We start from the raw sequence: 27,000 nt of genomic DNA, 5'->3' as shown, positions 1-27,000 counted from the left end.
AACAGTATACTAGACACTGTCTAGCACTGTAGCAAAATACTGAACACACACTATGGGTAAAAACAATTCTAAAATGAGCAAGGGCCATGGCAACTATATGATTGAGGACAGCAAGGTCCTGTATTCTTCATTTTTTCTCGAAATTTCTGGGTCTAAGTATTTTTTCTTTTGTGTAGTAATGGGTGTGGAGAAGGTTGCATTGAGACCTATATGCAGAGAAACAAGACTTTAAGAAAATACAATCAAGATAAATAGAAAATAAACAATCTAGTTATTAAACATTTTACATTTGGTTGGGAGCCTGCTGACTATTTCTTTATTATTATTTATGTTTGTTTATATTTTAAAACATGTATTTTTTTATGACTCATATTTATTTATCATGCATTTATTTATTTATCATAAGATTTGACCTAAATATTCCTGAATTCCCTGGTTACAGCCGTAAAATTAGTCACCAGTCGACTCGATTTTGCATAAGAGCACAAGCTGCACACACCCATCATTTCTCTCTGTGCACAGCGCCATATGCAGCGCTGGAGGGCGTTTGACCTACATCCCATCATTACATTTCATGCATTGACTCGTCTCATGTTCAAGAACACCGGTAATGACCTCATCACGGACTGATACAGGTCTGGTATTTTTCATTAAACAGGTATACACTTATTTTAAGCATCCAAGAGGTCTGATGCTTTGTGAAATGAATACAGAAGAATGACCACAGGAAACCGGAACTACATTATCGTTCCTACCGTTCACTGTTTCTCTCCGGAGCCATAATAGAGTAACGCGCAGACTTTGGAAGAGGGAAAAAGAAGATGGCAGGTTCCAAAGTAAGTGACTTTCCTTCAAAATTCTTATATAACTTAACGACTCTTTTGTGCAGTTTGTAAGCTTACGTTTGCTGTGTTAAATGGGAAGGTTACAAACGTTTTAAAAAAAGTATCTGTTGAGCTTCAGACGTTAAACTTCGGCGACATGTTGAGACATGTTAGGACTGAAGCTGACACCCCCCCATTGAATGAACATTATACAAACTCAATCTATTCATTTTAACAGTATAAAAACAATTAGGTGCCTTAAATAATACATGTATGTCAAATGCTCTGTATTGTTCCTTGTTTTGCAGTCAGCATTGGTGTTGTGTCTGGATGTTGGGTTCTCCATGTCCAACTCTGCCCCTGGTGAAGAGCCTCCTTTTGAACTTGCCAAAAAAGTAATCCAGAAGTTTGTCCAGCGCCAGGTAAACTTCTACCACACATTGACAAAAATAAAATAAAATCTACCTTTTAGGATCTCTGTAATCTTTTGAAAAAAAATGTCTTTTGACAGGTTTTTGCAGAGACCAAGGATGAACTGGCCTTAGTCCTGTTTGGCACAGACTCCACCGATAACTCGCTGGAGCAGGACGGCCAGTACCAGAACATCACTGTGCATCGTCACCTTATGATGCCTGATTTTGAGCTTCTTGAGGAAATAGAGAATCAGATCCAACCAGAGAGTCAGCAGGCTGATTGTATCCTTTTGCTTACTTTTTTTAAAATAAAGGTTTTTCAGTTAACATTGTGAGAATAGATGTTGTAGTGGCCAATTGTCCGAAAAATCCCAAAACAAACTTAAATCAAAGGGCCACTGACGCACCATGGGTTTGTGGTTTACGCAGGCAAAATAAGTTATTGTCCAAACAGAATTCCGTGTTGCTGATGATTTATTTGGTCCAACAAAACAAGCAAACAAACAAAAGAACAAAGGTAATCCTGTCGCTGACTCTCATGCGCTGGTAAAAACCTATAGGCCCACCCTGGTGCATGCTGGTCCTATACCTGCCTACTCCTATATGTAACTGCAGGTGCCCACAGTGTTACCCAATTCAAAATAAATTACCAAACCCAAAACTTAGTATACTAAACAACAACAAAAATATTATTAAACTAAACGAATTACCATCAATAGAAAAGCTATCTTAATAAATCAAACAATCTAACCTAAATAAGCAAACATCTAGAATAATTAAACAAATTGCTTATGCATAAAATAACTAAATACTAATATCCTATAAATAGCTCCTACATATGTTTAAAGGCTACATGTAATGCTACTAAAGATTTTACAGTGGCAGATTTTGTACAAAAAAAGAATTCCCAGGTTAAAAAGTGATTAATGTTTTAGGATTACTTCTATCAGACCCAGGCTGTTATTGTGTTATTGTTGCATCAGTGAGATTCTAAGTAGCTGGTTTTGATGCATTTAATTTCCGGGATAAGCCAAAACATACAATCCTGGTATGTTATTTTTTCCAATTAACAATTTATTAATTGTTTTTCCAAAGAATGTTTTGAATGACCATTAACAGTATATTGATATTTTGATATAGATTCACATATATTCACATATACTGTGAAAGAGGTAGCTCTTCAGTCAACCTTTTTTCTTTGCGTACATTTGTATTCGTCATAGCTTACAGGGTTTCTAACATCGGGCTAGGTGTAGTGTTTTGAGCTGTTTAATCTGACTGATACCCAGAAGCATAACACACTGAGTTTATACTGATATCAGATATTCTAGAAAGTAACACTATTGATTACCCAAAGGTAAAAAGGTAGCAAACATGCAGATCTTTAGGACAAAGTTGTCTCAATATCAATATCACCAATTTACTCTGGCTATGTCAAACAAAGATGCTAATGTTTCAGCAACAGTCACACCAATCAGAGCTACTCTTTTTGTTTGTGAAGCTGTAACCAACAAATGTTTTTACAAATTTTACTCTTTTAAAAATGAAAAATCCAATTTTAGCAAAAAAAAAAATTCAATAAAGCAGACAATTCTGTGCGTGTTTTGAAGTAAAGACTAAACACATGACTTTTTTCATGCATCAGTTCCTGTTTGTCTACAGCCCGATTATCCTCAATGATGTGTGAGTATTAGTTTGTTCCTTAACTCCTATTCAACAGGGCTGGATGCTCTTGTTGTGTGCATGGATCTCCTCCAGAAAGAAACACAGTAAGACACACTGCCTCTATCGCAAACATGATTCTCACGATGAACAGAAACAAACAAACTAATGCATTTAAATGTTCATTTTGCTGAGGGGATTATTGTTCCTCTGATGAGATTTGATTGTGTTTGGGGTTTCTTTTCAGGGGGAAGAGGTGTGATCGTCTCAACATTGTCCTCCTGACTGACCTCAACACTCAGGCCAGCTCAGAGCAGATAGACGTTATCATTAAAAACCTGAAAAAAGATGGCATCACCCTGCAGTTTTTGTAAGCTTCAAACACATTCACTGTGTGTCATTTTAAACAGATTTAAAACAGAAGCTCCAGAAATCTTCCCAGTAAAGTTATAGAATAATGATAATAGTAATGCATTTCAGTGCGTCATTACTTCATGTAATAAATGGCAGCCAATTAGTTATTTTTAAGAATGTAAATTATAACAGAGCTGTGAAAGAGAGCTTCACTAAAAGATCCAGGGCCACCAAAAAATCAGGGAGACATTTTATTTTCACTAATAATTTGTATTTTTGATGAAACTCAGCTTGCTACACACATTTTTTTTAAATGTTAGTACACACACACACTCTTGATTTTCCTATACTTACCTTACAGTTACTAGAAGTCACTCGGGATAAAACATCATTCTCGGGATCAATCGTCATTCGGTTTCTGATCAAACCTTCAATGTTAAATGAGTCTCTTGTTATGTACATTGAGTGTAGTTTCATGGCATTTACTCATTACATGTATGCTTTCTTCCACCAAACCATTTGTAGTTTGCCTTTCCCTGTGGAGGAGGATGAAGAGAGTGGAGGAGATGCGGACAGAGGAGGCCCTGGTCACCCGGGCACGGGCAAAGGTCCGACCAGGGAACAGCAGAGTGGCCTCGACATGGTGAAACACATCATGCTAAACCTCGATGAGGAGGACGGACTCACTGAAATTTACTCCTTCAAGTTTGTTTCTCATTTCTAACTTCTTTTCTTCTTTACATGTGTGTTTCTATCTGAATCAAATGGTGCTTTTACACCTAAAAGTATTTAATACTGTTATTGAATGATTTCATCATACTTGGCTTTCCCTGTGCTTCACTCCCGCTGTAGGAATGCAATTGAGCAGCTGTGTATGTTCAAGCGTATCGAGAGGAGACCCATGGCCTGGCCCTGTCAGCTGACCATCGGCAGCTGTCTGCCCATCCGTATTGTTGGATACAAAGCAGTAAGTTTACTGGATGAATATACACTACATGATTATTACACAGCTAAATTGAATGAGGGACTGCTGAGTTCTATCACGTCTGAAAAAAGTGCTGTTGTACATGACATAAATATTAGCTCTAATATTATGTACACGAAGGACATGATAACCTCATGATGGAGGCCATCGCAGTTTTTAGAGCCAGGCGCCACATCTGCTCTCCACTGACGCCAAGACTCAGAGCATGATGGGAAACACCTGACTATCACTTAATCAAATGGCTTGTTGGCTCTTACTTTTGACACCTCCATGTTTATTAGAAAATCCTAATTCTCTGTAGGCTATAAGTCTCATGTTGTGTAATGAAGTATAATTAAAAAGTGCTTTCCAAAATAGACACAAGAGAATACAATACCAGACACACACACACACACACATTTACACATTTACAAAGAATAAATAGACGCTTGAGTCTACAAACAATAAGTAGCCTACAGATTGGATCTAACAGGCTGTAAATATTTCTGTGACTCTGTGTGTATTCTTTGAAGGCTGTTGAAAACTGTCTGACTTGACTGCAGCTTTTGTCACCCACATCCGCTTTCCAGATGAGGTGCAGTTCATCTCAAACAAGCCTAATGTTAAACTCACGGTGTCTACGCTTCTGCAAGTGGGTTGAGATGAAGTTATCAGCGTGTGATGAGTGCAGTGGAGAGCGGCCGTGATTCGGTTGCCAGGGACTAAAACACATGCGCCGCAAGACTTGCTACATAACCAAAAGCACAGAGAAAACTCTGATTACAACGCACACAGAGGGAGTGTGACTTCATTCTCTGCTTCCAGGTGACAGAAGAGAAACTTAAGAAAACGTGGACTACAGTTGACGCTCAAAGCAACCAGAAAGACGACGTGAAGAGAGAGACTGTCTATTGTCTGGATGACGACAATGAGACAGAGGTGCAGAAGGATGATACCATCCAAGGTGAGCAAATTGTATAAGATTAGATTACTTAAAGTTGTAGTTATCACTTAATAACACTCTGATAAAAATCATTTTTTTTTGTCCACAGGTTTCCGTTATGGAAGTGATATTGTTCCCTTCTCCAAAGTAGATCAAGACCAGATGAAATACAAGCACGATGGGAAGTGCTTTGCTGTACTTGGCTTTACCAAACAGAACACGGTATTCTACCTCAATGCTAGTGTGATGTGCATGGGATCTAAAACAGAACTCAGATAAAGTAAACCACAACCTTTTTTGGACTGTGCTGGGTAGTTTATTCACCTACTGTTTTCTTTGTACCGTCTGCCTGCAGGTACATCGCCATCAGTTCATGGGGACTCAAGTCGTCAAGGTGTTTCCTGCCAAGGATGATGAGGTGAGTATGGAGAGACCCGCCCACATTGCTGGTGACTACACGTTGATACTGACCTGTCTCTGTCTATACTTTTCGGTCTGAGCAGCATGCAGGAGTCGCGTTCTCCGCGCTCATCCGAGCATTGGATGAACAAAACATGGTGGCCATTGTACGTTACGCCTATGACCGGCGCAGCAACCCTCAAGTAGGAGCAGCCTTCCCCTGCATCAAGAATGACTATGAGGTGAGATCAGACCACTAAACATGTTGGTTTTAAGTATATTAAAGGGCCAGTGTGTAGGATTTATTGGCATTTGGCAGTGAAGTTGCGAAATTGCAACCAACTTAATACCTCTACTCGCACCCCTCCCTTTGCAAGACTTAATATATTTTCCATTTCCGCTATTAGATCTCCGTAAATCCCACACACTCAACCTTTAACTGTATCTGTGTCGAGTAGCACCAAGTTAATGATCTGTCTCTCACCTTCAATAGTGTCTGATCTACGTCCAGCTGCCCTTCATGGAAGACACCAGGCAGTTTACATTTCCCTCTCTTGAAAACAACAAAAAGTTCACTCCGTCAGGTACAAATCACCTCACAGAATTTTTTAAGTAATTTGCAAACTCACACATTCATGTTTAACTGACTGCAGATTCTCCACAAGGAATTCTTCTTCACCAGGTTCCTCGCATGTAGCTAGTATACACATTATAGGTCGTCTACATTTGCAGTTTATAACCAGTTAATATGCGGCACAAGTTCTGAACTGATGTCACCAACATTGTGTGTATCCTTCAAAGAGAAAAATAAGTTTGAAGACCTCACTAAGAGATGGTGTGATTGACTTCAGTGTGTTGTGTGATTCTTTTAGAAACTCAGCTGTCTGCTGTGGACTCTCTCATTGACTCCATGATGTTGTTAGAAGAGGATGATAATGGAGACCAAAAGGACATGTTTAAGGTCAACCACATTCCCAACCCTGCCTTCCAGAGGCACTTCCAGGTACTGCAGTTTTGTATTTAAGAGATACAGTACTTCCATTACTTACTTATTCTGATTGGAGGCAGATATTAAAGTGTTTAAGGCGACAAGGGTGTCATTTTTATATATGTCACCAAAATCATATTTGAAATAATCTGTCTGTAACTAGAGCTTCACCAGCTAGAGGCTGTTCATATTCAACCAGGATTGCTTCTTCCTCAGTCACTGTCGTTCTCACCCGACCTTTCTTTTAGTGTCTGCATCATCGAGGAGTGAGTCCCGGCACCCCTCTTCCCCCCATGGAGCCGTGGCTGAAGGCTGCTCTCGAACGGCCGGATGTCATTACTGAACGTTGCCAGGGTCCACTCGCGGAGCTGAAGAGGAAGTTTCCTCTCACAGAAGTGGAGAAGAAAAAGAAGCTTAAGACGAGTGCACAGATTTTTGGCAAAGAGTAAGTTTGATTCTGTGTGGTGGTTGGTCTTTGAACGTTACAGGCAGGACTGTTAGTCACGTGGTGTCTAAAATATGAACGTAGAAGATTGTGTAAAATAATTTGTAATGTGATTTATTTATTTCTGTTTTTTAAATGATCATACAGTGTTGATTAATAAATGTCAGTACGGAGGTTTTACTGATTATCAAACAATTTTTGGTATCATAAATTACCTCGTTGGCTTTTACAGCTCTGAGGAGCCAGATGCCAAGAACGCAAAAGGAGAGGAAGAGGAGGAGGACTATAACCTGGCGGACATTGCCGAAGGCTCTGTTATCTCGGTGAGAACCAGGGGAGATGGATTTTATATGAATCCTAGGGAGGGAACCACTTTCTATAGAAAACAGCTATTCCAAATAAAGTACTTCACCGCTTGTTGTAACAGGCATACTTTTTAATTTCACCTCAGTCCTCACAATGTTTAAACTCTTAACCAGGTGGGAAGCGTGCATCCAGACAGAGACTTCCGTACCCTGATCAAGAAGAAGGGTCTTCCATTCGGAGAAGGTGAGATCCAGTTTTTTCTGTCCCAATTTTTTTTTTCCTGGCATGCAGTCCTGATGCACAGTTTTTCCGTTTGTATTATAAACCATCATGACTCATGTTCAGCCCTTGTAAATTGTGTTTCTCTTTGTTTGGTTGTGGTGACCCCTGTGTCCTTCCCAGTCTGTCAGCAACTGACTCGCAGGATAGAGCAGTTGCTTAGCAACAAGAACACACAGTACTACATGAAAAGCATCACCTGTATCCAGGCTTTCAGAGAGCAGTCTGTTAAGGTAAATAAACATTCACTATCTTCCTTTTAGGCAAATGCATGATGATGTGGTGGTTTCTGTTACAGAAGTCTGTGACATTATCAGAACGCATAGTTTTGGTTTTGCTCGGGAGATTATGAGTCAACTTGAGAGGATTACAAATAGGCTGTTTTTATTTCTTGTGAAATTCCTTGTGGCTAGTTCTTGTGTGAGTATGTGCTTGTGTGTCTGTATGGAGCAGTTACCTTTTAGGAGAGTCCTAAACGGATTTTGAATGTTTCATATCTTTCGTTATTCAGCTGGGGGATGCCAATCTGTACAACGGCTACCTCCAGTCCCTGAAAAGAAGCATCCCAAACAGAGGGCTGGAGGTCTTCTGGGACCTGCTTGTTCAAGGTATGATAAGCCTCTTTACTCATTGCTGCAGGATTTCTCCAAATCATTTCTCCCTTGAGATGAGAATTTCCACATAATTTCCTGGTTGCCAAAGTGGGAGCTGATGGATGCTTAAAAAATGCACTGTGGCCTGAATCACAAGTCTGCTAAAATGCTTTTTGAGACTTGTTTCTTGCCATTTGATTGACAGATGCCATAACTCTGATCAGCAAGGACGAGGTTGAAGGAAGCACCGTATCCAAAAACGATGCTAATCAGGTGACTTCCCTATTTAAACCAGTGTCAGCTGTTAGAAACATTGAATAATTTTACATATTTTAAATGAAGCTGATCTTTAGACTGTACTTCTGACTGAAGCATATCTTGTCCTCAGTTTCTGGTTACTGAGGAGAAGAAAGAGGAGGAAGCTGCACCACCAGCTGAAGATACTGGAGATGTTGATGACTTGGCAAGTGTTATTTCTTTTAGTCTGACCTTTTCAGGTTTTAAATATTTATTGTGTTAAGACCATTTCCTCTATTTTTTAGGAGGGCCTATTGAGACCTTTCATACAAACGCTCCATTCTTACATCTTTTATGTTTCTAACTTCCTGTGCAGCTGGACCTGATGTAACAGTGGAAGCAATGGGAGCGTCCAGACTAAACCAGTTCAGCCGTCCATTGTTCTGCCTCCCACTTTAGGAGCCATGGTACTCCCAACACTGAGTAACTGCATACATACTGCATAAAACAATGTCTGACTTAGCTGATGTTTATACCCGTGCTGTATGAAATACTTTTTCTTTATAACTCAAGTACTGTATGTTGAGGGCTTTATATGTGTTTTGTCTTAAATGTCAAAATTATTTGAAATAATATCCTATTCCATAATGTTGGATACAGTGAGTGTTTTAAATCTCAAGATTTATGTGCATGACAAATCCTTTGTGATTTTACACAAGACAGCACTGCCTTGTCCATCAAACTGCAGGTTTATTATCTTAAAGCTTAATGAATGTTTATGAATGCTCGACTTTTACTACGATTTGTATAACAAAACATTGAAGATAAATACAGTTTTCATGACAAATGTATTAAAGAACAATGCAAATTGTACAGTGCAAGGTAGAATCTTAGTCAACCACTTTCTCATGTTTAAAATGCTCGATTAACAGCAGTAAGACCAGTATGATGTCTGCATCCATGTGGTCATTCTTTAACAAACCCACTTGATGAAACGGTCGAACAAACTAGACAGGAGCAGATCAGAGAAGTCTTTTCCTTTGAAGATGGCGTCCTGGTCGTCCATGGCCAGCTTCATTAGGACTTTTTGGTCAACGTCACTTGTCGTGGCTAACACTGTGGAAACGACCTGTGCCCCACGCATGGCACTCACAGCCTCGTCCAGGTTGTTGCTGTCAGTGATGCCGTCTGTGATGAAAACAAACGAAACCTCTGCGAAACGCCTCGTCTGGCGTTCATTTCCTTTACCCAAGATGGTGTCGATGGTGTAAAGGATGGCAGGCCCGATGCTTGAAGCAGAATCCAGATAAGACAAGTGCTCTATGCCGTCGGCGATGGTGGCAGGGTTGTGTGTGAGAGAGAAGGCCACGCGGTTCTCGGTCTCTCTGCCGAATTCTATCAACGCCAAGCGGGCTCGCATACGATCGTCCTTGCTCTTGGCCAATCCCAGTCTGTCTGCCACCTTCTGCACAAATTCACGGACGTACCGAAAGTTTTCCGTCCCAAGGCGCTCCGAGCCATCTAGCAGAAACACCAAATCCACCGGCCGCTGGACACACGGAGCTACATCAGGCTCTGTAATGACAGGAACCCAAATCACTCACTAAGCTGCGCTCCATTATACCATTGAACAAATCCTCTATCCGTGAACAACACCTACCACTTTTACAGGGGAGATTTGGGCACACAATCACAGGATCTGGAAGGGAAATGAAATGGACATGAGTTAGAGAACAGATCAGAAGGGCCAGTGTTGTCATCCCACAGGGTGTTCTATTGGTTCAGGCTCACCAGGACAGAGCACAGTCTCCATCGTCTTTATGAAGTCCTCAGCCACCAAGTCAACGTAACGCGCCATCCCAGTGACACGCTCCTTTTTGTTGCACGCGATCGACCCGAGGATCTCGTCATCCTGTTTCTTTGTAAACATATCACCAATCCCGATGGCATTCACCACCACATTGTTGTCGCAAAGGTATTGGAGATAATTCTCGTCGTCACGTGGGTCAAAGCGACCATCTGTGATCACCACCACGGATACTTTGGCTTGGGCTCTCTTGCCGTCCCTGATGAGGCTATCGTAGGCAAACTTGAGAGCTGAGGGCGTGAAGGTGCCCCCGGCTATCCACTGTAGGTTCTTCACTGCCGTTTTAAAGGCAGACAAGGAGTTGACGGTTGGGTCGTCGAGATGAATGGCTTCAAAGGTCCCGTTGTGGCTGAATTGAACAACTCCGACTCTTGTGCCTGGAAGAGGTAGACATGTCAAGTGGTGTAGATGAGGCTGGCCTTACTCTTAAAAGTCATTACTGGAAAAAAAATACCAAAACGAAACAATGTAATTCAATAATTTACAATCGTGTGACCTAAAAATGGGTCTCAAATATATGGTTTTATATATTGTCGCTGACTACTTTCAGTCACGTATCATTACAAACATGGTGCTGTTGGGAGTCTTTTTAAATGGCAGTAGGTTGCGTTTCGTGTAATTGTCTCAAAATGAACTACTGCGTCCATGGATCATTTATGTGTTTCTCGTTGTTTTTAGACATGGAGGTCCACCGCATAGAGAAATTAGCTATATCACACTTGGTCTGCGCAAAAAATACTTTAACGTATCAAAAATGGATTGTTAGTTTTGGATTGGTTGTAAATTAAAATTTTAATATTGTCAACCTTATTTATAAGGTTAGAGGGGCTTTTCAGCAATTAACAGAAAATATAAAACGAAAACAATGCTGATGAATGTTCACATTAGTTTGAATGAGAAACTTTTTGCTATAAGAAGTTGAAATATGAACTGGTAACACTTCAGATGTCTGAACTTTTGCAATGCTGACAATCTGTACTTAGTTGTTTCTGTACAGTCACAGGATTAATGAGCAGTGTAGTGGGGTCCTGTCACGATATTTTGGCTCTAACTCTTTACTCAGTGGTGGATTAAGTGACTTTCTGTTTGGAAATGGTAAATCTCTTAATGCAACCTCTACTTCTTGTCACTTGAAACTGTGTCTGCAAAAGGAAGTTGCTGGGATGTCTGGGCCGTGTTTTGACTGTACCGGTTGAAGACGCAGGGTCGTTGGCAAAAGATCCCAACTGGTTGATGGTGTTGATAACAAAGTTCTTTTCCAGGGTGAAGTTTGTCAGCCCAACACTCTCTGAGCTATCGATTACAAACACAATGTCCAGAGCTCCACAGTGCTTCTCACAGTCTGAGACAAAGGACAAGAACAGGATCAGTATGTTGAAAGATGCTAAACCATGAAGCTGTTTGATCTGTGATATTTACCACAACAACCACACGTCTCCCTGACGTAAGTCATGACATCACAGTCCTGCAGTGACAGGTGTGCATGTTAGAAGTAATACAACCAAGGAAATCTAATAACTATATAGTATTTTCAAAGCTGTACTGCCTTTTATGAAATTGACTCACATTGAGCCCAGGATCGCCCATTGGTCCGGGGTCCCCCTGTACGCACACACAGACACACACACAAAGAGACAGCAATGCAATTGGATCTCAAATTTGGATGCTTTGCAAATTTTTGAGTGGTTGAGCTGTTGCCTACATCAGATCCAGGATTCCCTCTGGTTCCTCTGCCTCCTGGCTCACCCGGCTGACCCTCGTCCCCCTGCACGTAAAACATTTTTCAGTGGAAGTGTTTTCTCATGAAGTTGCTTTGTCTTTGGAAGTTAAACTTTTATTGATGTCTGTATTTGTTTAACCACAATAGTTTGTGATTTTCTGCATAAGCCTAGCAGAACATTCCAAAGCCAACTCATTTATTTTAAAGTGTCTTTTACGAGGCGTTTCTTTTGATCCAAGCCACATGTAGCTGCTGGGAACAGCAAAACAAAACATCTTTATTTGGCAACTTCCTGGATGTTAAGTGGTGATGATGATTTACATATGTGACCACAGTAAACAACAACCTCTCAGTTTTATGTGGTTCCATGTGATCTATTCCTAATGTGTATCCAAATTAGAAACTGCGCCTGGTGCAATATCTAGTAACTTAGTAACAGCCTTGTTCTTGCTTTCTTTTCATACTCCAGAATAGAGCAATAATTTGATATACTGTACTACAAATATATATATATTTATTCATTCATAAGGGCATTTAAGGCATTATCTGTACATCATGAACATCAATTGGTGTTTTGTTGATCTACAATCTGCACAAATCACAGGTTGCTCTGACTGAAACCCAAATTGCACTGCCAACATTTTGTTATTTAACTTACAGCCTCTCCTGGTGGTCCATTAACTCCAGCTTGTCCTTTGGCACCACAATCACCTCTGCTCCCATTGGGTCCTCTTCTACTTTGATCACCTTTGTCTCCCTGTAAACAGCAGAGTTACTTTCGATTCAAGTATGCAACAAATGCAGGCATTTTGTTAGGTCAACAAAAAAAATTAAACGTACATTGGGTCCTCTCGGTCCAGTAAAGCTGAATCCCGGTCTTCCACTGTCACCCTTTTATGATAAAAAAAAAAATCACAAAATGTTAGAGCATTTCACATGATGAAAGTTATGGACAGATTTTTTTACCCACTTTTGGTCCAGGTTGCCCAGAGTCTCCCCTTGGTCCAGGATCCCCAGCATTACCCTTGGTGCCCTGCAACCACAGTAGAAACTCAATAAAAGTTCCATTATCAACAGCGTATTTCTCACAAATATTTTGTTAAGAATCTACTGAAAACACAAGCCAACAATGAGCAGTTTTATGATATTTATGACCCACATTTCCTCCCGGGCCCCCTATTTCTCCTGGCAGACCCCTCGGTCCCGGTAGTCCTTGGTTCCCCTGGAAGAGAAAGTACGATCGAAAACATCATTACTGGACATGACCTTCACTCCAGCCCACATACTCAGACTTATTCAGGCTGATGTGAATTTGGCAATGCACAGTACTCGAGAAAAAGCTTTCTGTTGCAGTGCAATGTCCCTTGAAGATGTGTTTTTACGATAACAAGCCCAGTTCAGGCTATTTTGGAGGCAGGCCCAGTACATGAAGGCGGATCTAGAGACGACTTGCTTGAGTTCTTAGGAAGCTGCTGAGTCATAGCTCTGCCAAAATCCACCCACAGTGTGATCCCCTTACCTTTGGGCCTGCAAGTCCGTTAACTCCGGGCTGGCCTCTGCCTCCATGTGGCCCTTGTTCCCCCTTTAAAAATAATTGATTGTTTCAGGCTTTGCATCACACCATTAATCATCGACAAATGCATAAAAAAACATAACAATAAGACAAAAAAAATATTTCAGTTGGATATGGGTGTAATTATCCAGAGAATCTCATTAAGAAATGCCCAGTAGCAACAGAGAGCAGAATCAGGCTGGGAAGTGTTTCTGTTCTTTCTCTGGAAGATTAAATTCCTGCATCTCTCTCATGCTATTAAGTTCTCTTGTAAGGTCAACAGAGTCCACTCCGATCTGTTAGCGTTTCACAATAAGTCGCTATTTGGCTCTCAGATCCTCAGCAGCAGCTCTCATTCCCATCATGGTCCTCTCTGCGTGTTATCTTTAAAGCAGATTACACCAAGTTGAGTCATATTTCTTTCAAAAGCTTCCTCTGAGCGCTGAACTCACCTTCGCTCCTTTTAGCCCATCAGAACCTTGTCCTCCCTTTGTCCCAGGGTCTCCTCTCCTTCCCTGTTAATATTTATTTCATGATAATTTAAATCAAACTATTGCAATTTTTCTCAAAATTATAACATTTCTTTTAAATAAGAGTGTTTGAGATACTTCTTCGCCAGGTGGTCCAAGTGAGCCAGGAACCCCCTGCAAGAGTTAATAGAGTTGAGTTAGTTACAGTAAAAAAAAAATATATATATATATATATATATAAATATATAGGAATTTATTATAATGAAAATAAAAGTTGTACCAGAGGACCCTTTTTGCCCGGTGGCCCTGGATTTCCAGGATTTCCTTCTTCACCCTAATGAACAGAGATTTTTTTTTATGTTGTTTTTCATTAGAGGAGAATCTTCATTTTCTGACAATGTTTTCTTTTTTGTTTAATTTAAAGTTTACCTTTGGTCCTTGGTCACCACGAGGGCCAGGGGGACCCGGCTTTCCAAGGCGGCCTGGGTCTCCCTAAACAACAAACAAATTACGTTATTTAATGTACATTTGAGACATCTGAAGTCTACGGTGCGATACAATTATGAAAACGTTTCACTTTTCTTGGTTTTGATCTATCCTGTAGTGAAAATTCTGACCTTCATAAGTCGTTGGGACTGAATCTCTGAGCCATAATAACAATATATTTATAAATATATTTCACTCTGAACCAAATTAGCAACATACCATTAACAAGCATGGCTTTTCACATTTGACAAAGTTTTATTCTCAACAGTGTAACAATTCTGTCTCTATAGTTAATTGAGAAAACTGCCTAGGGCATGCATTTTCGCAGTGTTTGCTGTGTTTGTGTGCATTTTGGATGTTCAAGCTCAGCTCCTATGATAAGTCTATAATAATCAGTCAAGCCAAAATACAGAAAAAATGTCCCTATTGGAACCCATTAAAACCACAATTTTGGATCACACAGCCATTACAGTATAACATCATGTATTCTATTATGTTAGGCTTTCAATCTAGAGAGTTTTTTTCATAAAATACAAAACAGTGGCATTATGAAAACTGGCATTTAAAAGGGTTTGAAACTGATGTGGCTCAAAAAATGTAACTCATCTAATGTGGAAAATAATATTAATATATATGGTATCTTTATAGCAGTTTAGGAAGGGGACTATTGTTAGCCACAGTAGCAGTGTCGGTTCATCGTCTTTCACTTTGGTCCAAACTGAAATATCTCAACAACTACTGGAGGATTTGCTGTAAAATGCTGTAAAATCCACTGACTTTTCCTCTAGCCACTAACATAAATGTCAACTAACAGTTAGTTGACATGTATGTTTTTGAGTGAAATGTCTCAAGAATGAATATTACGAAATTTGGTTCAGACATTCATGTCCCCCTAAGTAATAACATCGGGAAGGTCAAGAGTTTATTTTTTTACATACGTTACTTTAAGACTAAATGCCTGTAAAACTAATGACATCCTCATCCACCCCCACGTTGTTTGGTGCTTAGCAAATATTAGCATAGACACTAAACAAAAACAGTAAACAGTAAACACAGCCATGCAGCCTCTTAGTCTTTTCTTCTATCTGCCGATAACTTACAGGATGGAGAAAGATCCTAGTTTTGATTTAACACAGACCTTTTCACCGTTGTTACCAGGTAGCCCAGTGTCACCAACATCTCCATGGAAACCATCTGGTCCCTTTTAGAAACATAGAACAGAAGGATCAGTAGTTCAGTTAACCAGTAAACTAATCCGTATTATAGCTCTATGGCTGATGGATTGTGAAATTAACCAGCCACATGAGTAATTTCATCTAATAAATATGATTAAATAAGACAGTTAGAATAGCAATGTACATACTAATGATCTTACCAGAGATAAACTTTCTCACCTCGGTTAAAACATTTAACATTACAACAGTAGCACCTTGAGAGCAACATGTAAAAGAAATACTTCATAAAACTACTAGACTTACCTTATCACCCGGATCACCTTTGCAACCAGGAGCTCCAATTCGGCCAATTTTACCCTGAAGATTTCCCAGAGACAATGATATCATATCAGTGTGCTGAACGAAATAATCGTCACCGTATACTGTACATTTTACTTTGTCGCATGAGAACTCACCTTTTGACCGTCAGTTCCATTCATTCCAGATACTCCTGCCACACCCTGAGTATTTGGACATCAGTGAAGACAGAAAAATTCATTACAGTAAACAATCAACGCTGTCGGATGTAGTAGGATATAAAATATAAAATATGTGCTAGCAAACATTTAGACTCGTATTTACCTTTCCTCCAGTTGATCCGATTTCACCCTGACGAGAAAAAAGAATAGCCATTCATTTGACAGAATCTCATTCAATTTGACAGACGAACAGAAAAGCGGGGATTTCTCTCACCTTGTCACCTTCCAAACCAGTCCCTCCCTATATCAGAGCACAGAAGCACACATTACTGGGATAAAGGATTACAAATTAGTTAACTATGTATGTTTAGCACACAATCATCATCACTAAGTTGTCCTCAGCAAACCTTTTGACCCGGTTGTCCGATTGGACCCTCAATTCCAGGATCACCCTGTAATATAATAAATCATATTCAGCATTAAAATTATACAATATTGTTTATTTTTAACAGAATTTCAAAGTTTAATAACGTTGCTTTCTTCTACCTACGTGTCTACCCTTTGCTCCGCCTGGTCCAATTTGACCTCTGTCTCCTTTCATACCCTAGAAATAAGTAGAAAGAACAAAAGAAATATTTTGTACAAGCAGAAATATACATAATTTACATATTTGAGATTTTGTTTCTTTGCTACTCACTTTGGGTCCTGTCTGCCCGTTTGGTCCAGGGATCCCAGGAGTCTTCAAGCATTTTTGCTCATAACACTACAAGATGAAATGGGACAACAAAACCATATTAATTGTAGTAACACATAAAAACATAGAAAACAAGAGATTTCGCACAATTTCTATTGGCAGAAATGTATCCCTTTTTGAATGTCTGATCTTATAACATACATATAATTTTTGTTAATTCTTTCTTACCTGTGCATAGGCTTGATGTTTCTGCAAAGAAAAAACAACAGTAAGTGAAAAATGCCTCATAATGATCATTAATTCTGAATAAGAATATAAGAACTCAAGGTAAGAAAGGAGGAGGTTTCAGATTACCATAATCTTTATGATACGATCGATGGATTCAGTCTTTATTGCTGGTTTCCCATCAACGACGTCCACGACTATGTAGTCATCACGGTACACCTCAGGGAGAGAGCCGGTTATGTCCCTCATTCCTAATTCATCAATGTTTCTGGACGGCGCCACTGAGAAAATGTGGATCTTGTTTTCCCGGGCATTCTCTGCCATCGCCTTGATCCCTCCGCATTTTTCTGCCGTCACATGCCCGTCGGTGATGACCACAGAGAAGAGGACGGCACCCGTCCCTGAGAAGTGGTGGGTCATATGGTGAGTCATTTTTTTGAGGGCGCAGTCAGTGTGCGTTCCTTTGCCTTCGTATATAATCCCTTGATTGAGAATCCTGATAAAGTTCTCCTTGGTTGTGAACTGACTGAAGACGTGCTGCGTCTCAGAGAAGTTCAGGCCTCCTATGGACCAGGAGATATGGATCTGGCCCCTGTAATCCTCATCATCCAGCTTCTGGGCAAAGATCTTGGTGAACTCCATAACTTTTTTCCACAGACTCCCAGGCGGGGACTCCTGTAAGGCGATGGTCTCTGAGGTGTCGAGGGTGAAAAACAGCTTGACGGGACAATCGATTATCCCAGCTGGAGGAAAGAACATTGACAAAAGTGTTAACATCTTTACTGCATCGTTAAAATGTAACACATTGGTGGTAAAAAAGTAACTAAGTACATTTACTCAAGTGCCATATTTAAGTACAGTTTTGAGGTACTTTTACTTTACTTTAGTATTTTTCTATATTTTTCTACCCCACTACATTACAGAGAGGAATATTGTATATTTTTATACATTAATGTATTAAGAGACCTAGACAAAGTGTTCATAATGAAAGTTGTTCAGTTGCACATGAAGCAATAAAAAAATCCACTTCCGAGTAAAGAATTCAGATGAGAGGAGTTAGGAAGATAGAAAGAGAGAAAGTTGATTTACCTAAATTAAAATTATACGCTGAATCATCTCTTTCCAAATGTAAGACTGTAGGAAAACGTATTTTTTGGGCCCCATGGCATCACGTGACGGACCAGAAAATTGTAATTCCACCCACCGTTTGACCACAATGTAAAATTTGCTCCAAAGCCTGGTGGCGCTACTTACTAGGCCTGCTGCAATAATTACTCTTTTGACTAATCGCACAATATATGGACATGAACTCAATCCTTTTTACGTTATCAACTTGTTGTTTGATATTTGGACATGAACCTGATCATATTTGCTGAACTCCATATTGCCTGTGTTTACATGGTTTGTCACCAGCATTTACCCAACATAATGCCAGAATAAACAGAATCATAAGACTTGGGCATTGTGCAGACTTTGCACATTTTAGCCTTATTATTTGACATTGTAAGACAGGGTTGCACAACAAAATTTAGATTTTAGTCCCAACTAAACAAAAACAATCTATATTATATCTGGAGGGTGGAGGATGAATTAATGAATCTCACAGCCAGAGGAAAGACACTGTTTTGAAGTCTGGTGGTTCGGCAGCCGATACTTTTATATCTCTTTCCAGACGGCAGCAGGGTAAACAGGTTGTGGCCAGGAATGCATTAACTCAGGATGCTTTCAATTGCTCCTCTGTAAAAGCTGACAAGAACTTGGCACGGGAATTTTGCCTTAAGCTTACTTAAGAAATACAGCCCTTTAAGAGCTTTCTTCACCAGGATGGAGGTGTGTGAGGACCATATCAATTATAATGGATGGATTTCTTTAAAAATTCAAAGTGAATTGCTCTTAGAAGTATGTACTTGAAACAATATACTATTTTATTATCATATCAGAGGCATAAATTGGTCCTAAAATGACAAAAATATAGTTGAACGCAACTATTTCTGGGACAGTATATCATCAAGCAAAGGTAGTTATCATGACAGGCCTACTAGTTACTTTAGAAATTAAGACTTTTGCACACAAAGCTGACATTATTAGTCAATTCATTGATTAGTGGACTGACAGAACATTCATTTTTTTTTTTAACTATTTTGATAATTGTTTAAGTCTTTTATCAAGCAAAGATGCTAAAAATGTCATGGTTCCAACAGTTGTTGCTTATGATCATTTTAATCATTTTAATTGACAATAAATCATTTCAAGGTTTGAGCTATTGGTTAGACAAAAGTTTTGACTCTTAATGTAGTTTTTTTTATAATGTTTTAGTACTTATAACCTATAACCACTTAGATGGTTGTGAAGGGTCAATGACATGAAGTGTTAAAAGTGCATTGAGAGGTCAGAAGACAAGAAAAGCACTATACACATGCAAGTCTATTTACCATTCATTTACCATATACTACTGTCAGCATATAGTGACAGTTTGAGCAGATATGAAAAAAATAGTTATTTTTATTACTTACCAGCTTTAATGTAGCTTTACGTATTTGCCGTTGCCAATTTTTTGACTGATGTATTATTTATATAGCCTGGTATTTCTACTTTTACTGAAGTCAAGGATCTAAATACTTCTTCCACCAGTGAATACATAAAAAGACCTTAATTCTTAAAAAAAAACATCAAAGACATTGTCATGCTCTACTAAGATAAATTAATGGAACTCACTCTTACAACCTTGAGGTCTGGGTGTTGGCTCGAGCGGAGGTGGAGTTGGATTTGGAGGGTCACTTTGCCCAGGTATTGGCCTGGGTCCACGAGGGGTCAGACCTTGAGGGACTGCAGCTTGGAGCAAGCACAGAAAGATGAACCCTGAAATCATCGCCATTTTTCCTGAAAAAAAAACATGAAAGAGAGGAGAGGACAGTTGTTCAAGGCTGACTCCTCACTCCAACGCTCCCTTTAAATGCAGGAAATAGCTGTCAAACAAGTGAGTCTTCACAGAAGGCATCTCCACAGAGCTTAAGAATGTTTACCGTTGTTTTAAACAATGTCAGTGAATAACCACACTCTGCACAATATTTAAAATTGTGGCTAAAATGGAAATTATATTAGTTGCATCCCACCTGTTTTATGAAACAGTCATCCATGCCGGGGGTTCCCAAACTATTCCATGTCATGAATGATAAAACATAAAAAAAAGGAGGGCCCACATCTATTGGATAGCAGTTTATTTTATGTGAGTATTACTTTTAGTAAAAGCACATCATAAACTAAAAAAATGAAAAAAACACATTTTAACTGTTAAATGTTAAGCAATCCACAGCTGGGGTTCCCAAAACATAAAGATGACAACAGATGGATAAGATTTTATTGAGGGGAAAATGAATCCAGACAGCTGTGCTGTTGTACAGTGCTGGAAAGTATGTTTACTTGAGTACTATTTTGAGGTACTTATACTTAACTTGAGTAATTCCTTTTAATGCTACTTTATGCTTCTACTCTACTACAACCTAGTGGGAAATACTGTATCATACTTTTTACCCCATTACATTTATTTAGTCATATATTTACATGCTTCACACATTCATATTTTACATTAATTAAAAAACATTAAAAACCATATTTGATATTGAATAAACTACCCAACACTATATAAAGTAGATCAAATAAGCTCCACTGGACCAGCTACATCATTAAAATGTAATGCAACACCACTTTTTGGAAATACTCTGTTACAAAAGACATACACTAAACTTTTAATTCAGTACAAGCACTAAATCATTGACATCATTACACTTCAAGTACCAAAAGTAAAAGTACTCCCTATGCAGAATGGCCGATTTCAGAATAATGTAAATCATATTATTAGATTATAATTAGTGATGAATAAATGTGAGCATCACTTTAATGTTGAAACCGCCAGATGTAATTACTTCATCTGCTGGGTGACCTGTGAATTTTCTCCCGGGATCAAAAAAGTTTTATCTTTATCTGGCACAATCATAACTTATTTGTTGATTATATTTTGCATTACTAATCTGAAACTGCAAAGTAACTTGTAAGCAAACTAAAGTGATTCACTGAAGGTAGTGAGGTGCAGGGTACAATATTTGTCTCTGAAATGTAATGGGGAGAAGCATAAAGAACCATAAAATAAAAACAGTAAGTGCAGTACTTAAGTAAATGTAATTGTTACTTTCCACCACTGCTGCTTCTACATTAATGCATCGGTATCTGTGGTACAATGCTATAATATAGAATTATATAAAACTCTGAAGTTGACCCTTGTAGATGATCGCTGCTTTAAGTATTGAGTACATGTTTCTGCTCATACTTTTACTTTACTTTTTGGAAACAGGACTTTCGCTTATAACAACTTATCTCCAACATCAGCGCCCACTGGCATAAATGATCTCTCTTTAAGTTATTTTCTTCCAAAAACACACTCATCCTGTGAAGTAAAGTACATACAAACCAAAAACGAATTACTTCATATTTTGAGCTGCTTATCTGGTCCGTGCTTTACACACTGTACACGTCACTAAACCTTTAGAGAAGTTATATTAAAGTGTACTCACCGCAGTGACTGTACGGGCACAGCTCTAACTGTAAGCTGCCACAGGATGCTCTCGGGAAATTAAGCCAGTTTCCAAAGAATGTAAATTGTATTTAATCTTCTCAATCAGAGAGTTCTCATATCAGCCGACTGGTCCACGGTCAGCTCTTGGTCGGAGGAGACGCCCGGTATAATCTCAACTGCACACACGCAGGCGGAGAGGAATTTCGTTGGAGAGTCGATGTTTAGCAAATCGACTGGTGTTTAACATAGCAAGAGTCAAGAGAGACAGCCCGGTGTCCAACATGTTTGTGTAATTCTGGAAAAGAAAGCATCTTTAATTCAAACCAAAACGCTGACATAATCAATTTATCTGCCTGATTTGACAGAATAAATGTAAGTCACAGACTGATTCTCTCCAAACAGCAGCTTTACAAACACTTCAACACCCACTGCTGCACATCCTTACATGGAGAGAAAGGCAGAGGCTCCCAGTCTGTTTATACTTCCAGACTATACAACCCCACAGATGTCATGTTGGAATTTAACTGCTTCAACTATCCAAAAATTATAGTTCATGGCATAATTATTTCATTAATCAATTGGACGATTAAAGGAAAAATAATTCAGTCAGTATAAATATTTTATATTATTATTTGGGCCACTTTCTTATGTGGTCCTAAATCAGATACAGGTTGCATTTTTGAATTCATGCGACTTTAACGTCACTCTAGATCACATTCACATCACAATCCCACAATTCCGCACACACCTATACATACATACACATAGGTAGCAGCCATTGCTCCACAAAAAGCCTTGGTTCCCAATGTCTTTCGTTCTCCTCAATGTTCTTGTTGTCCTTTGGATGAGTGGAATAATGTGAAACCAACGGCCAATCTTAAAAGTATGGCTCCATATCGCTACATGTGGTCAAGAACTCAACATTTAATTCAAAATACTTAATCAAAGTATTTGCCGTAAAAAACACACACAGGTCTTCTAAATTAGATGGCACTGGAGACACATGAGTTAGTTGTCAATGCAACAAGACATACAATCTATTTTTCATTGCTCCTGAAGGACATTTTCCCTTTCGCACGCTGCAGATATATTATCACAAATGACACGCCTGTCTTTTCACTCAATAGGAGCAAGGTTGTGGTGAGCTTGGAGAGAAGGGAATATAAGGATAGAGGAGAATAGACCTGACCCTCACATAAACCATTTGCTGTTTATCTTGTTCCTTGATCATGCACATTCATTTTTGGATGAAGCTAAATACAAGATCTCTATCACCACTAAAATATGATCCTCAAGTGAAGGGGGAATCTTCACCCTCAAAAGCAAAACAAAGAAAGGAAAATATAGAAAATAAAATGAAAAACATAAAAAGAAAACAGGCCCTTTTCAGCAAGCAGGATTACTGACTTAAATCTGGAAATAATCGTATAGCTGATCCAGATTTTTCACAATAGAATTGTCAAGCAACTGTAAACCTATGTTGTTTGGAAGGATTGGACATTTAGAGCATGTGCCCTAGTTTGAGATGTATTTTAATCAGGTCACACGCTGTATTCTGACACTGTGACAATCAGCAGGAATGTATTAGTGCACAAGGCGGTCTGTTTATCGACATTCAAAGGCTTCCTGCTCAGGAAGTCCTTCATCAGAGGCTCAGTTAGAGAAATGCAGTGGTGCTGCTATTGACCTGCTCACATAGTGCCGCTGCTGTTTATAGAGAACCAATGTGTGTGTGTTTGTATGTGTATGTGTGTTTTTGTGTGTAGGGTGGGGGTGCATCTGAAGAGATGCTGAGGTAGCAAGTGAGCGATTAAGAGAGAGGCAGGCAATCTGAGGTTCTTTCTCCCGGGTAAAGCTCTTTTTTTTAATGCCTGCAGCATCCAGATTAACATTTACAGGTAGAGCAGCTGTGCAGCATGAGGAGAAGAATAAGGCACAATGAGTAGAATGACTCAAGTATCCTACACATTAATAAAGCATGACATCCTTAACTGTTTATTACACAAATAAAGGCCAGATATTTTTGGGGCAGAACATATTGAAATTGTTAGTTATGGAACCGATACATGTTGAACCAATGAAAAGTGGCGCTTTACCTTTTTTAACTTACAAATCAATACCACCTCTAGGGATTTTTTATTCTATCCCTAACAAGGCTGATATGTTGTATTTTTACAATATATATGACTGTCCATAATCAAACCACAATGCAAACATATTACAAGTAAAAGTTCTGCATTAAGGGTGCAATGTACATGATTCAGAAAATTATTATAGCAGAAAACATAAACATCTATTTGCTATGTTTAGATGGAATAAGGACTACCTTAGATTTGTTAACATAGCCGTGCCGGCTGTGCCTTTAGTGCATGTTCGTGCATGTTAGCATGCCACACATGCTATCTGAAGGGAGCTTCTCTGCACTGCGCTCACACAGCAGTTACAGATGATCCCGACCGACAGCGTCGGCGTGGAAGTGCCAGCCTCCATATCCCCCTCAGGTAAACGCTGTTAGGTTTCAGAGGGCTGTTGCCATTGTTTTTCACTGTTAACGCTGTTAGCACTGTTATCTGCAAACCGGCGGCTTAGCTGTTGTTAAACTGAATCAGTCATGATAGGGGTTGGGGAAAACAAAGTAATTCTTGATAGCCTTCTATTACTGGATGGTGACAAAGTTAAGAATAAAAAAAAAATGTGCAATGTTGCTTTAAGTAGAAATAATGGCTGCATATTCTAATGTTTGATTATTATTACTGATGTATTTGGAAAAAAATTACGCAGCATTCTGATGCTGCAGCTCGTGAAGGTGGAGCAAACTTTATTGGATTGGTATCATTAGACTGTAGCATTGCATCATATTTTACGAGCTAGCCACATATTTTGGATGTAAAATACCTGAATCTACAAAGTAAGAGCTGTAGTTACCATCAAGGACACTGAGTTCATGTTGTGTGTTTTATTCTTTGTAAAATCCTTCGGGGGTATTCAAGGAGGGAGTTCTTGAGTACATTTACTTTTTAACTTTACACCACTAGAGAAACCCAAACTCTATATTATAACGGTTTCACACGGACAAGCAAAAGCTATTACAGTGAGCAGTATGTTCTCTACTCTACTGTTTGAAGAGACATGCCACATGGCATACTAAGAGTTTCCTGGGTCCAGACCTGTAAATCACTGTCCACACCACAAGTTTTGCCACTTAAGTGTAATTATAAAGCTGGTTAAACTGAAAGTAGCCAGAGAGTGCAGTTCACCAATGAACCACCAGGGGGAGAACACACACTTCAAAGACATGTTACTCAGAATCATGTCTATTACTGATCTTAATGATATTTTTTGACAAGTGAAGTAAAGAATGTTTTTCATCTTTTCAAATGGTTCCTCACTCGTAAAAAAAAGTATATTTCTACTTAATGATTATTTCTACGTAATAGGTGGTTTCAGATTTAAAGTCCCTGGATGGCGTGCAGTGGTAATCTCCTCTGTAGACTTCCTGTTTGGAGTTTCTTGCTTTGTGTGTGTGGGGGTTTCCTCCCAGTCTAAAAACATGCAGATGCATTGAACTGGAGCCTCATAATTGCCCATATGTTTGTTTTTCTGTGACAATTAACCAATCAGTTTCTACCTCAGGCTTCAGTAGCCCCTGACTCTGAACAGGTATGTGTCTGTACAAAAAAAGGATGGATTCAAAAGGTGAAAAATCTGACCATAAGTGATAAGGCTGCCTCTCTTACAATTTCTCCCAGCACTATCACTGATTCTAGCCTCTTTATAACATCTGTCGTTTCATCTCACCTCAACAAAAATGAGCATATTTTCATTTTCAAAGGTAGGAGAAGTAGCAGAGAGTGAATGCGGTGCTTTTTGCTCGTCTGATTCAGCTCGAATAGCACATTAGCTGTATGCAATTTACCCAGTTTCAAAGGTTCACTATTTATAAAGCCTGCAAAAATCATTTTTGGGTCAATTTTCTGCAGATGAAAGCAATGCTTACGATTGGTTTTATTACACTGTACAACCAACCAGGAGAAAGACAATCTGTCTGAAGTCACAGCTTCGTATGAATTTCACACGTTCAGGCTCTGCAAAGGGCTTCAATTATTTGCCTCAGCAGAGATGTTAAGAATATCTTTAGCTTTTGATAGAAAATCTAACTAATGAGTTTCATGAATTACTTTTTGTCATGTTTGCTTCAAGCTAAAATTAACATAAATTTACAAAACCGCAACAGTAGTTCTCCTTTGGTTTAAATTTTGGCTCATTTTATGCTTGAATATTATTTACGATGGGAGAATAGTATTGAAGTTATCCAGTGATTAGATTAAACCTGAGAACCATGAATGGAAATGCAAAGCACTAATTTCAACATGGAGTATGTTATTTCCCAAGCATGAAATAGATATGATCTCATCATGTGCAACTGAGTGCAGTTAAATATTAAAACTGCTGGAGATGTATTATTACTGAAAAATAACATTCAGGTAATAAATTTATGTGCATTTGGTTGTTTTTTTTTAGTTTTATCAGAGCTACGTGAGTGCGCGTGTTAGTTCAAAGAGACAAGGTGTGAAGAGAACTGAGGCAAGCAGTATCATGATGAACTCCCTGCAACCTCCCAGCTCTTTGCAAACTGGATCTATACAGCAGCTCCCACCCATTGATATCAGCATTTCAAGGCTTAAATAATTCAGCAGAAAATCATGGCGCTCTACCTGACTCTCTGCAGATACTGTACTCCTGGCATTTGATTATGATGAGGAACAGCAGCTGCAAAATAGCACATCAACCAGGTAGCATGGAGATTAATAAGAAGGAAGACTAAAGGCCAAACAGAAAGCAGGTAATGCATTTCATGATTACGCTTTGTTTCCCTTCAATACAGCAATAACATTATTTGCCAAACAAGCTAACAGTTTTATATTGATAAGACAAGGTTACAGTGTACTGCTGCTTTGCATAAAAATAAATGTACATGACATTAAGCTTCTCATTCATATCAGATGTATTTTTAAGCTAATGATTTGTTGTAATGTAATGCATGTTGGAAAAAAAGGAGCATCTAAGGCAGAGCGCCTGAAAAAAGTTTCACACTATGATCAGCTTTGGGCTTTTTGCTTGTAATGGATGTTATCAGCATCAGGATGTTTTAAGGAGACTGCATTGGAATAAGATACTGTAGATAAATGAACAGTGTCTTCCCTGCACAGCATCTAACTGTCAGTCTGTTGAAGTTGTGGGGAAAAAATGGGTAACATCAATAACCCAGTCCCGCTATGAGCATGATTTTAACAGTGTTTTTTCCTTCCTACAACATTCTTTATAGATCTAGTGTCCCCTGGGATGAAACTGATCTTTCATGGACATGAAACAAGA

At 39.0% G+C, this 27,000-nt stretch overlaps 2 protein-coding genes across 6 annotated transcripts; one reads left to right on the top strand and one right to left on the bottom strand.

Moving 5' to 3' along the window:
• Positions 1–525: 525 nt before the first annotated feature.
• Positions 526–8,871, top strand: xrcc5 (X-ray repair complementing defective repair in Chinese hamster cells 5). Of its 4 annotated transcripts, none has more exons than XM_054614779.1 (21): positions 526–635; positions 728–836; positions 1,133–1,246; positions 1,336–1,519; positions 2,958–3,006; positions 3,147–3,269; positions 3,779–3,958; positions 4,106–4,220; positions 5,043–5,181; positions 5,270–5,382; positions 5,516–5,578; positions 5,664–5,801; positions 6,053–6,143; positions 6,432–6,562; positions 6,796–6,992; positions 7,225–7,315; positions 7,472–7,810; positions 8,089–8,185; positions 8,376–8,443; positions 8,559–8,633; positions 8,784–8,871. In XM_054614779.1, exons 2-21 carry the CDS (start codon positions 822–824, stop codon positions 8,796–8,798), a joined length of 2,337 nt encoding a protein of 778 aa, XP_054470754.1. In that variant the 5' UTR covers positions 526–635; positions 728–821; the 3' UTR covers positions 8,799–8,871. The 4 variants fall into 4 exon arrangements, with proteins under 4 accessions (XP_054470754.1, XP_054470755.1, XP_054470751.1 ...); XM_054614780.1 differs by lacking the exon at positions 8,784–8,871 and having other exon boundaries at positions 7,472–7,541; positions 7,701–7,810; positions 8,559–8,690; XM_054614776.1 differs by lacking the exon at positions 8,784–8,871 and having other exon boundaries at positions 8,559–8,690.
• On the bottom strand, positions 8,728–22,047 carry LOC129104207 (collagen alpha-2(VI) chain-like). 2 transcript variants are annotated; one of them, XM_054614774.1, is made up of 28 exons: positions 21,623–22,047; positions 19,770–19,934; positions 17,184–17,797; positions 17,058–17,078; positions 16,833–16,898; positions 16,686–16,739; positions 16,543–16,587; positions 16,410–16,436; positions 16,299–16,325; positions 16,133–16,177; positions 15,981–16,034; positions 15,641–15,703; positions 14,446–14,508; positions 14,297–14,350; positions 14,155–14,190; positions 13,999–14,061; positions 13,514–13,576; positions 13,154–13,216; positions 12,965–13,027; positions 12,835–12,885; positions 12,653–12,751; positions 11,977–12,039; positions 11,841–11,876; positions 11,694–11,739; positions 11,464–11,616; positions 10,199–10,651; positions 10,068–10,106; positions 8,728–9,982 (listed from the first exon to the last, which is right to left on the bottom strand). In XM_054614774.1, the coding sequence occupies exons 2-28, from the start codon at positions 19,927–19,929 to the stop codon at positions 9,381–9,383; spliced, it is 3,123 nt and encodes a 1,040-aa protein (XP_054470749.1). In that variant the 5' UTR covers positions 19,930–19,934; positions 21,623–22,047; the 3' UTR covers positions 8,728–9,380. The 2 variants fall into 2 exon arrangements, with proteins under 2 accessions (XP_054470749.1, XP_054470750.1); XM_054614775.1 differs by having other exon boundaries at positions 19,779–19,934.
• Positions 22,048–27,000: the final 4,953 nt, after the last annotated feature.

Source organism: Anoplopoma fimbria, chromosome 16 (genome assembly GCF_027596085.1).
Source record: "Anoplopoma fimbria isolate UVic2021 breed Golden Eagle Sablefish chromosome 16, Afim_UVic_2022, whole genome shotgun sequence".
NCBI classification, from domain to species: Eukaryota; Metazoa; Chordata; class Actinopteri; order Perciformes; family Anoplopomatidae; genus Anoplopoma; species Anoplopoma fimbria.
The sequence above is the reverse complement of the archived record's forward strand: the minus strand, read 5'-3'. Positions and strand labels throughout refer to the sequence as shown.